The 12,500-nt window shown below is 41.6% G+C and overlaps 1 protein-coding gene across 2 annotated transcripts in view; it reads right to left on the bottom strand.

Moving 5' to 3' along the window:
* hnrnpc (heterogeneous nuclear ribonucleoprotein C) overlaps nucleotides 1–11,854 on the bottom strand; it is an 18,785-nt gene extending 6,931 nt beyond the window's left edge. Inside the window, exons 1-3 of one of the 2 annotated variants that reach the window (XM_083639834.1) lie at nucleotides 11,792–11,820; nucleotides 8,102–8,135; nucleotides 1,412–1,468 (exon numbers count right to left, since the gene is read on the bottom strand). In XM_083639834.1, the coding sequence (XP_083495960.1) occupies nucleotides 1,412–1,416 (5 nt within the window). In that variant the 5' untranslated portion in view covers nucleotides 1,417–1,468; nucleotides 8,102–8,135; nucleotides 11,792–11,820. Of the gene's footprint in view, nucleotides 1–1,411; nucleotides 1,469–8,101; nucleotides 8,136–11,791 lie in introns of both variants that reach the window. The other variant, XM_083639835.1, reaches the window with a different exon arrangement.
* Nucleotides 11,855–12,500: the final 646 nt, after the last annotated feature.

Genomic DNA, 12,500 nt, shown 5'->3' with positions numbered 1-12,500 from the left:
CACTATATAAAGCAGTTGTTCCCAAACTTGGGGTCGCCTGAAATTTATTTTTCTTTTTTTACACCACACACAATTTAATATGACCGAAGATGATTAGGGTCACTTGCGGTTTTTTGTTTGTTTGTTTTGAGTTTAAAGTGATAATCTCTAAGATTTCAGTTTTGTTCTCTTGGGTGACACCTATGGCAGTGGGTGGTAATTGCAGGTGAGAACAGTGTACAGTAATGTCACATAATGTCACTATACTGCAAAGCCTTCATCCAAATGGACATAGCCTCAATCAACATTGCGAGTGACTCTTTTTTTAGATGAAAATCTTTCATATTATAACTTTAAATCAGGATTCTGAGAATAATGTCAGAATTCTGAGATTAAAGTCAGAATTTGAAGTTACTGTCAGAATTTTGAGAAAAAAGTCAGAATTCTGAGATTAAAGTCAGAATTCACAGATTAAAGTCAGAATTCTGATGGGAAAAAGAAGCATTATGTGACATCACTGACGATGTCACTGACTGATGATATTATCGATGGTCTACTGGAATTTGAAATCTCTTGGGGTCCCTAGATTTGTGTGACGTCAAAATAGGTAAGGTAAAGTAAAGTCCCACTGATTGTCACACAATGTGTGAAATTTGTTCTCAGCATTTGACCCATCCCCTGGGCGAGCTGCGCTCGGGAATCACATGGTGATTTAACCCCCCAATTCCAACCCTTTGATGCTGAGTGCCAAGCAGGGAGGGAAATGGGTCCCATTTTTATAGTCTTTGGTGTATGACTCGGCCGGGGATCGAACTCACAACCTCCCAGTCTCAGGGCGGACACTCAGACCACAAGGCCACTGAGCTGGTTCACAAGCCAAACAAGTTTAGGAACCCCTGATATAAAGGCTGAAGTACCTATCCTGCAGAAAAGAAAGACAAACAGCTCTAGAATGTATCAAACTTGAGCAGCACTTTTGTGTGTGTGTGTGTGTGTGTGTGTGTGTGTGTGTGTGTGTGTGTGTGTGTGTGTGTGTGTGTGTGTGTGTGTGTGTGTGTTTGGGGGGGGGGCACTACAGCGGACACACCCCCAGTTTCAGAGCAGGGACTACTACTTATTTTGTCATGATTTTGTAACCTCATTTTATATACTTGCCAACATTTTCAATTGTTCAAATTTGTCTGGGTTAATAACACGTTTTCTGTGGTGTGACAAACTCAAAACCTGTTGATTTTTGCTTTACACAGACTTTAAACATACTGTATAACATACGTGGCTGTTGTGTTCACTGACAATAACATTGAAGGTCTTACTCCTACTTTCTACCTCCTACTGTGCAGTTTAGAGAGCAGAAGAGGGGGGTCGCTTCCTATAGCTGTGTTTGCACTGACGCATCAGACATCATACTATACAGTGTGATGGGGGAACTTACTCCATTGTGTCTGTACTGGTGGTCTGTACGGTGTGGAGGTCTGCCTGCCTGTCTTCTCTGTTGGAGAGAAGAGCGTCATTATTGGTGTAACTATGGGAGATGGAGTCAATGACTAAAGGGGGAAACTTCTACTACACCTTCACGGAACTAAAGCTCCAAAAAGTGCAAAAAGTGGTGTTTTCTCTTGGGGGGGGGTTTGGCACCGACCAAGAGGGGGGGGGGGGGGTGGATGGGGGAGTGGCTCCATGAAAAGGGGTTGGTCAGATGCAGGTAAAAATAAAAATAAAGAATGGAGGCTGTCATTAAAAAAACACCTGAAAACACCTGTGGGATAAATGTTGGTAAAACATGACATTCAGAAAATAGCTTTTAACTGACGAATATATTCAATTAAAAAGCATTTTGAGAAACGATAACTTGCATTCTCTAAGTATGAGTATAACCAGTCACAAGTCTGGACACACCTGATTGACCAATACATTTTTCATTCTCTTAAAGCCATTTTGATCTAAAGGCTGATGCTGAAATGCTTGAAGTTTGTTTAATAGACAAATGAAAACAGTGAAGTTGATCTATATGTATGGATTTCTTTCCAAAGCCTTTGCTTTTCCATCAAGGTCAATTGCAGCTACTTTAAAGAATTTGAGATAGTTTTGATTTGTGTAACGCTTTTTTTGGTCACTGCATGATTCCATGTGTGTTATTTATTATTTCAATAACATTTTATTCTAAAATGTGAAAAATAATACTAAAATAAAGAGAAATGCTACATGTCCAAACTTCTGACCACGAATATCAATTAAGACATGCTTGAATTGTGCACTTTTATGTCTTGTCAAGCTTTGTGGGGGGTTAATTCTGCATCAGATCACACACACACACACACACCTTGCATTGAGAATCGTATCGCCCACTTCAATCCATCACAAAGCCATCTCTCAACTGCCAAAGCTGTTGACACTGTGGCAGCCTGGCCTCTCATTATAGCACAGAGTGAGATGACATGGTTTATGTTCCAGAGCTGTCAGGCCAAAGCACAACACTCTCCTCTCCTCCCTTCCCCTCCTCTCCTCCTCTCCCCTGCTCTCTGTGATTTGCCAGACGTTTCTATTGCTGACAGCTGTCTGCAGCACAGTGTGTGAACAGGAGGGGGAGATATCACAGGCCGCTTTGTGACGTTTAGAATTCTCTTTGTGGCACGTAGACCTGCAACCAGGATATTCAGTGTCCAGATCCAGATCCAGATCCAGGGCTGTTTCATTGTTGGATGGTAACAGCAGAACACTTTATTCATTTGGGGTTCCTTAGGCTGCTGGCTTTACACAGTGAAACTTTCAGGCAATTAGTTGCAGGTTGCAAATTGCATGAAACATCATCTTCATGCAACTTGACATTTAAATTAATTAAATGTAAAGAAAATCAAGTCTCATGCAACACGGCAGTTTGTTTCACTGAAACAAGCGAGCTAGATTGGTCATGTTTCATCTGTCATATTGTTTTCTCTCTCGCTACAGTAGATTCTACTGTATCAAGTGAGGAGTGTTATTGTAACTTGCATCTTTGTATCTTATTTTGTATCATTTTCTAGCTGGATCATATAAATTCAGATGTGTTGTATCAGGTTTTCTTCTGCCACTGGCTGGCTTCATTATGGCTGTCACAGAGAATAGGAAGAGAGGCTAGCCATTAATAGCCTACTTATCAGCGTTTTGATTGGCTGTTGCATGAAACTAGTTTCACAAAGTTGAGTGTTTTGCAACTGTTGCAGCAGAGTTTCAGTCACGTTTCAAGTGCGTTGCAGAGGGCTTTAGACCATGCAAATCATTTGTGCAACTTTCACCTCAGTTTCAACCAACTAAAGTTGAGTGTAAAGCCAGCCTCAGCAGTATATTTGAAATGAGTGTTTTTGATTCAGGTCAACAAACAAACTTGTTAAATTATTGCATCCAGAATTATCAAGCTTATTTTAGGCTTAGACCTTTAGGCTAAGCTTATTTAGTGAAATCATTTTACCACTACTGGCAGATTATTTTACTGGTTTCAACAAATATCTTTTGAATCAGGATCATGCAACTTGTTTCAGGACATTTACTGTATGATGAATATCATGAGTCATATCTATGATGTATGATGTCATGTGAATATCATGAGTCATATCTATGATGTATGATGTCATGTTAATATCATGAGTCATATCTATGATGTCATGTGAATATCATGAGTCATATCTATGATGTATGATGTCATGGGAATATCATGAGTCATATCTATGATGTCATGTGAATATCATGAGTCATATCTATGATGTATGATGTCATGTGAATATCATGAGTCATATATATGATGTATGATGTCATGTGAATATCATGAGTCATATCTATGATGTCATGTGAATATCATGAGTCATATTATGATGTATGATGTCATGTATCAAGTGAAATGTAATGAAACCAGTGAGATAACGACTAGCAGCAATATCACAAAATGAGCTTGACAGGTCTGGCAACAAACTGGACAGCTTGTCATTCTGTGCAGTGATCTTGCAGCTTAAAGGATAGCACATGGCACTGTGAGTAGCTTAAAGGATAGCACATGGCACTGTGAGTAGTTTAAAGGATAGCACATGGCACTGTGAGTAGCTTAAAGGATAGCACATGGCACTGTGAGCAGCTTAAAGCAGCGTTTCTCAACTGGTGGGTCGCGACCCAAAGGTGGGTCGCGGACATTGGCAATTTTTTTTTCTTCATATTTCATTTGAGTTAAATTCAGATTATTGAAACTGGATTAGCCTGACCAGTTTTGCTTGTTTAACAAGCTGAAGCATATGCTCTGCCTGTAATTCAAGAGAAGTCTGCTTTTTCATTTCATATTTAATTTTAATTCAATTCAGATGATTGAAACTGGATTAGCATGGCCCCAGTTTAATTAAAAGTTATGACCAGTTTAACTAAAAAGCATATAGCCTGCTTGTGATTCAAGAAAAGTCTGCCTTTTTATTTCATATTAGTTAAATTCAGACTATTGCAACTGGATTAGCATGACCAGTAACTTGTTTAAAAACATATAGGCATGTAATTCAAGATAAGTCTGCCTTTTATTTCATATTTCATACAGTTCAAATAAGACTTTCTGAGCATGACCAGTTTGACTTGTTTAAATTTAAAAACATATAGGCCTGTAATTCAAGTCTGCCTTATTTCAATTGGTTTTTAGCCCTAGTTGCACTTCTGTTGCACTTTTTTGTTCATTTGAGGTTTATAACAGTGCATGAAGGCATTGTGTATTAAATTAATGCGCTATTTTTTGTGTAATACATTTGAGTGGTTTAAAAAAAAATCTGAAATTTGGGTCGCGACTTCATGACAAGGAAAATAGTGGGTCCTGAGGCTACACCAGTTGAGAACCACTGGCTTAAAGGATAGCACATGGCACTGTGAGCAGCTTAAAGGATAGCACATGGCACTGTGAGCAGCTTAAAGGATAGCACATGGCACTGTGAGCAGCTTAAAGGATAGCACATGGCACTGTGAGCAGCTTAAAGGATAGCACATGGCACTGTGAGCAGCTTAAAGGATAGCACATGGCACTGTGAGCAGCTTAAAGGATAGCACATGGCACTGTGAGTAGCTTAAAGGATAGCACATGGCACTGTGAGCAGCTTAAAGGATAGCACATGGCACTGTGAGTAGCTTAAAGGATAGCACATGGCACTGTGAGCAGCTTAAAGGATAGCACATGGCACTGTGAGCAGCTTAAAGGATAGCACATGGCACTGTGAGTAGCTTAAAGGATAGCACATGGCACTGTGAGTAGCTTAAAGGATAGCACATGGCACTGTGAGCAGCTTAAAGGATAGCACATGGCACTGTGAGTAGCTTAAAGGATAGCACATGGCACTGTGAGCAGCTTAAAGGATAGCACATGGCACTGTGAGCAGCTTAAAGGATAGCACATGGCACTGTGAGCAGCTTAAAGGATAGCACATGGCACTGTGTGTAGTTTAAAGGATAGCACATGGCACTGTGAGCAGCTTAAAGGATAGCACATGGCACTGTGTGTAGCTTAAAGGATAGCACATGGCACTGTGAGCAGCTTAAAGGATAGCACATGGCACTGTGAGCAGCTTAAAGGATAGCACATGGCACTGTGAGCAGCTTAAAGGATAGCACATGGCACTGTGAGCAGCTTAAAGGATAGCACATGGCACTGTGAGTAGCTTAAAGGATAGCACATGGCACTGTGAGTAGCTTAAAGGATAGCACATGGCACTGTGAGCAGCTTAAAGGATAGCACATGGCACTGTGAGTAGCTTAAAGGATAGCACATGGCACTGTGAGCAGCTTAAAGGATAGCACATGGCACTGTGAGTAGCTTAAAGGATAGCACATGGCACTGTGAGTAGCTTAAAGGATAGCACATGGCACTGTGAGTAGCTTAAAGGATAGCACATGGCACTGTGAGTAGCTTAAAGGATAGCACATGGCACTGTGAGTAGCTTAAAGGATAGCACATGGCACTGTGAGTAGCTTAAAGGATAGCACATGGCACTGTGAGCAGCTTAAAGGATAGCACATGGCACTGTGAGTAGCTTAAAGGATAGCACATGGCACTGTGAGTAGCTTAAAGGATAGCACATGGCACTGTGAGTAGCTTAAAGGATAGCACATGGCACTGTGAGTAGCTTAAAGGATAGCACATGGCACTGTGAGTAGCTTAAAGGATAGCACATGGCACTGTGAGTAGCTTAAAGGATAGCACATGGCACTGTGAGTAGCTTAAAGGATAGCACATGGCACTGTGAGTAGCTTAAAGGATAGCACATGGCACTGTGAGTAGCTTAAAGGATAGCACATGGCACTGTGAGCAGCTTAAAGGATAGCACATGGCACTGTGAGTAGCTTAAAGGATAGCACATGGCACTGTGAGTAGCTTAAAGGATAGCACATGGCACTGTGAGTAGCTTAAAGGATAGCACATGGCACTGTGAGCAGCTTAAAGGATAGCACATGGCACTGTGAGTAGCTTAAAGGATAGCACATGGCACTGTGAGCAGCTTAAAGGATAGCACATGGCACTGTGAGTGCCAGCAGGGGGGTCAAGTCTCAGTGGGCCTCACAGTAAAACTATATCTTGGCTAAAGATGGCCACCAAGTGAGATGTGATATTAACAGCATTTCATACACTCGGCCTCATCTGGGCCTCATTGTATTCAGAAGTCACATGGCCGGCTGCTCAGATGACACATGGTGGACACATGGTGGACACATGGTGGACATTCTCAAAGTCCACATTGAAACAATTCATTCATGTGATGTGAGTGGAGGTTTAATGTTTGTGCTTGAACTGTGAAAGAGGCTCCAGACGCTGGAAGACAGACGGGACAAAGTAGAAAAGAGCAGCTTGGCAGTGGGTACAGTGGGTACAGGGGGCACTTTGGTGTGGGTGTTGTGGAGAGATTTGGGGGTTCAATACGATCCAGGCCTTTAAATAGGAGTGCGTTCCTAAAGGAACACTTCGGCGAAAAACGCTAATTCTGTCATCGTCTACTCACCTACATGCCAGATAACACAGGTGAACTTTGTCCATGTTGTTGTAACACATGGAGGTTGCCAGCAGGGGGGAGGGAGAGAGAGAGAGGGAGGGAGAGAGAGAGACAGAGAGAGAGAGAGAGAGAGAGACAGGTCCCCGTTGGCTTCAGTACAGTACACCTGTTGTGCTGGCAACCTCCCTGTGTGTTACTATATGGATTAGTTGATGACAGAATTTGCATTTTGGGTGAACTGTTCCTTTAACTTAACCCTCCTGGTCAAATGAGGTAGAAAAAAATCTATATATTTTCAGCATATAGACGGTTTTCACTGAATTGTGTTGCTACTTGCTAGGGAACAGTTTGGAACGTTAGCTTATGTCCTGTCAGTTACTCTATTAGCAAACACTACAGCAGGAAGTCAGCTGGGGGCAATTTAGAATGTTTACGTTGTCGAGTTGAAACCGTCTTATGCAATGCATGATGGATCTGTCCTCCCGCTGACTCTAGGCCATTACAAAAAAATACTTAACATTTAATCAAGTAGATTCCATATGAGTCATTATTGAATAAGTTAGTAATTAATGGGTATACATACAATTTAGGCATGCTCATGTAATGATCACAAAACAATTGTTTGGAGAAAAAATGGTGAAATCACTATTATTATTTTATTATTATTATTATGATTAAGAGCAGCACCTCTAAAAGGCAGGGACCTGTGTGTGACGTGTGTGTTTAACAGCTGAGATGTGATTCTATCAAATCACACGCACGCTCACAAATACAGGAAATCCCAACAAAGCAAGAACAGCAAACATCAGGACTCCTTCTGCCTTTGTGCCAGCCCATAATAACCCGAGGACTGGATGCAGGAGGGAGTGTGTTTCTCACATTGGGTTGAATTATATTATCAATGGGATATGTGTGCATGGGGGGCGGGGGGGCTCATTAAGGTGTGAAACAGTTTGAAAATTAAGCATTGATTCTCTATCATCTCTATCACAGCACGAAAAACACTACATGCTACTTGCTCTAAGAAACTCCAAAAGGGGGGAAAAACAGGCTAAACCACAAAAGGGGAGGAAAGAACCGGAATGTAAAAAAAAATTATGCAAAAGTTGAGGTGAAAATAAACCAAAAAAAGGTTGAGACCAACTTACGATTTGTCGCTGCTCAAAAAAGCGGCTTCAAAAACTAAAACAGGGGGAAACAAAAAGGTCAGATTAGAAATTAAGCCCTTTAAAAAAAGTTACCTACATCTGTGATTACAGCCAGCAGGGGAGGGAGGAGCCAGCAGGGGAGGGAGGAGTGGGAGAGCAAACTATGAAAACTAAGCAAAAAAACTACATTTTTGCATAAATAAATATCCTGTGCTACTGGCAGATCCACTGTGGACGTGTCCCAACTCCAAAGCTCAAGTAGCAGCATTTACATGAGGCTCAAAAGTCATTTGAGGTCACCTGTAGGTCATCTGTATGGGGCCGTTCACTCTACAAACGCATTATTCACTTTGAGACTCATTCACATGATGAAAACCTCCAGACTTTTCATTATAGATCAAACCTTTTTTTAAATAAAATAAAATATATATAGCTGGCTAAAGATGAAACTGGCTCCAACCCTGCATGATTCAAACAGGGGGAAACAGTCATGTAAGGATTTAGGCCATTTTCTAACACAGTATATCGATATTAAAGAAAGAATTGCCTTAATTTGTATCAAGCTTCCCAGCATTTGAGTGATGATCTGGATCGGGGCTTTCTGCTTCGTTATCATCACAATGGGAATGAATGAGCCTAGTGATTTTAATTCATGATTATTTGACAATGATCCAAGAAATCAAATCATAGCTAATCTAGCAGCCAGAGAATCCTCGTCTGGGGCGAGACCTTCGAATCCGCCCACTCCAGCGAGTTGGCTGCTTCTGAAGAAGAAAATGTCTTAACGAGTTGACAATTCAGTCTGATATCATATCAGCCTAAGAGACTTTGCAAGTTAAATTGGCCTTTTTCACCAGCAGCCAATTTGTGTCTAAAAGGCAGGAAGTAACACAGGTGCAAGCAAACATTAATGAGGGTTTCCCCACTTCCAATCCATTTCGGGCCCTCGTTAATGTTTTGCTTGCACCTGTGTTACTTCCTGATGAAGGCCGTTGGACCAAAACATTCTTCTTTTGTATAATAAACATTTAACTGCAAGTGGAGACAGTGTGCGCAACGAGTCCTTTTTAGACACAAAATGGCTGAGGTGAAAAAGGCCAATGGAATGGAAGGATGTGAGGTTATTATTATGACCTCATAACAATTTAACATTGATACCAGGTTAGTCACTTTTTTACTGACTTCTGGTAATGCAGCTGCAAATCTGGCAACTTAGGCTTTGAGGTCTAGTGGGTGCCAGAGCAGCCATTCACTAATCACTTAACGAGCGATTAATTAATTTATCGGGCTTGAACAGAACCTAGTCTGCTCATGCTGCTGGTGTCCAGTTCTGCTTTGCTACCGCTGTAACACTGCAGCAGCTCCAATTTGTGCTGTCACTTAAACTGAAACTAGTAGTGACATAAACATAATTTGATTCATATTAGTTGAACAATTAAATTGTTGAGCAATTAACAAAATTTGAGCAATTAATAGAGAGAGGTGCAAAATGGATTTCTGAACAAGGCGTTTTAGAGATGCAGGTAATCTTTTGTCCATGAATCAATTAAAATACTGGGAAAAAGCTTTCATCAAACTCACTAAATCCTACACACACACACACACACATTTTGTTTTCCAAATGTTTAAATAGCAATTGAAAAATTTAGTTTAATAATGTCAATTAGCCGAGATGTTTTTTTTGTCAATATCTTCCAGCCCAATACATTATATTAAACGTTTAGCTGAGCCCCTCAGCTAAACGTTTAATTTAATTGAGAGGGGTTTGTAGTGCCACAGTACATCTCTTAACACCATAACACATGTCGATGCCTCCATATCAGGTGTGGCTCAGCCTGGCGTCCAGCCAGGAGGAGCACACTTGAAGGTTCTCATCATAGAGTGCTGCAGGAATCAGTCCTAAAACCTGCAAATGTGTTAGTGTGGGTTCCCTGTCAGGAGGTCAGGGGTCAACATAACCCATGGCCCGGGGCCAGGAAATGTTAAGCAGGGCAAGTGGATTAACCTGTCACAGTCCTGTAACGGCCAGAGTGTCTTTTAGAAGATGAAAACAACCAAATCTAAAGAAAACGTGTATAACAAACAAATCACCAAAAGTCTGGAAATAAATCGTTATTTTCATATTTTGGCTGCCGGGCCAACGATGATATACAAGGGGCCAGCAAAAGAATGATCTACTGACCAAGTGTGTAAAAATATAATATATATATATATATATATATACACTGCAATGAGTTTTTTGAACGGGTTTTAGGTTAGATGCCTGAAATATGGTCTGCTTAACAAAAACCCAATGGAAAAATGCCAGTGGCTTCTTATCAAGGGAACCCAGGGCAGTGCCAACTTCTGGGTTTGGCCGACAAAAACACGTCATCCCTGCAACACTCTATATCACCACTATGCAAATAAAAAGAGGGAAGGGAGATCAGATATGATGCCAGGTCTCCGGTTCTACAGCTGCTGACCTACAAGCCCAACATCTGACTGACGGGAACCTGACGCCCCACTAGGCCTCCGGGAAGAGGTCAGAGTTCATGGGCCCTCTGGAGGAGAGAACAGTGCAGGGAGGGGAGGGGGTTCTCTCACTCAAGGACACATCCAGAGGACACTTGGGGCTATGGGAGGGGAGGGGAGAGGGGATACAAACTGGGACCCTGCAGCTACAACTGTCTCTCCCCACGCATGCTTCCCCTCTGGAAGCCTTTTAGGAGAACTGGACTGAGAACACTGCATAACAGACAAGTGATCCTTCACTATAGGCGGTGAGAAAAGATCTATGAATGCAACAATCAAAGAGCAATTAAAGAGGTCTAGGCCTGGTTACAGCCTATTCAGATTTCCCTCATAGGCCCATCTATCTGTAGGCCTTCCTGTCTGTGTAGCCTAGAAGCTGCTCACCAATGCAGAATAAACTGGCAATGAATGCATGGGGGTTCCCAATCTGCAAAAGCACAAAGCACTTTAATAATGATCAGAATTACCAAAATATGTGAGGGAAAAAATGTCGCACCAATGCTACAGGACTTCAAATATACACCAAAACACTGTCTGTTGTGTGTTCCTTGAAAAACGCCCCCACTTCTCCCTGGGAGGTGAAAAACTGAAAAATATCTCGCATTGATCACTCCTGAGTCCTGAGAAGATAGCTGTCTCTGCACCGCCGAAACAAAACCCCCAAACACGAAAAACACGTCCTATCAGTCAGAAAAACGTCTTATCAGTCAAGTCTCAACGGCTGCAAATCAAGTTACAGGTGGGGGACAAAACAACGAGCTGGCGAACAAAAAGCCGTTTGAAAACATAGCGTTACTTCCAGAAAAAGGGCGACCCGTTTTGCACACTATCATCTGTCCAGAAAAGCTCGGAAACAATGTTCGCTCTTTCTCTCCTCGAAAACATGACCACAAACAGATCAACAACACGCTCATAGTTACAGCAGCGTCGGTTTGAAATGTTCTCATTGGAAAAACAAAGGTAAAAGTCTTGCTGTGGAAGCTAAACACTAAGTCCTGCGCACTTCATTTCTGCATCACAAAATGTCGCCACTATAAAGCCAACACAGTCTGAGAAATAGCAGGCAGAAAAACGCATTAAAAATAAAACACAAAAAGTCCCAAAGATGGTTTCAGTCAGAAAAATAAAAATAAAAAAAATAGGGGGAAAAAAAATCTCTCGGTTAAAAATACTCACCAGGAGCTTACTATTAAAAACGAGTAAAATGCAACGTTGTTGTTTTACTTGGGTGGGTTATGATCCGTTTACGGTTCTGCTGGCTGATACCATCACCTTGAAAGCAGAGCGGACACGAAATGGCGTCGAATGGTACACAATAGAGAAGGGTCACGCCTTCTTTCGGATACCGCGCTCTGATTGGCTGGTAACAGCAGACTGGGGCGATATACCCTTCCCCGATTGGTGGACACGCAACTCAGTCCATGCCACGAATGACGACAGAAGCCTTACGAAATAGAGTGCCAAAGTCACTCCCTCCTCCGCGTTCATAAGCATTACGCACCAAGGGATTTCATCCGCTATTCATTTCCATCTACATTCCGTATAATGCTTATACAAATAGATTGACTTGGTTAAATCAAGCGATTCAACTATATTTAGAATCAGGGGAGATATAGGCTAACATAACATTTCACTTTCACAACCAAAACTAAAAACTAAAACGGATGAAAAAGTAAACGTTTTTTTTTGTCGGAGTGAAATGTATGCCCTCCTGATTGTAATATAGCTGAATCGCTTGGTCTGACCAAGTAAAACATTTTTTTCCATCAGCATTTAGATGAAAAAATGAATGGGAGAGGAAATCCCTTGGTTCCTATGCTGAAACGCAGCAGAGGGCGTGACTTTGGTAGCCTACTCTATTGGAAAGTGATCTTGTAATATATTT

This window comes from Poromitra crassiceps (genome assembly GCF_964638095.1).
Source record: "Poromitra crassiceps genome assembly, chromosome: 7".
NCBI lineage: Eukaryota > Metazoa > Chordata > Actinopteri > Beryciformes > Melamphaidae > Poromitra > Poromitra crassiceps.
The sequence above is the reverse complement of the archived record's forward strand: the minus strand, read 5'-3'. Positions and strand labels throughout refer to the sequence as shown.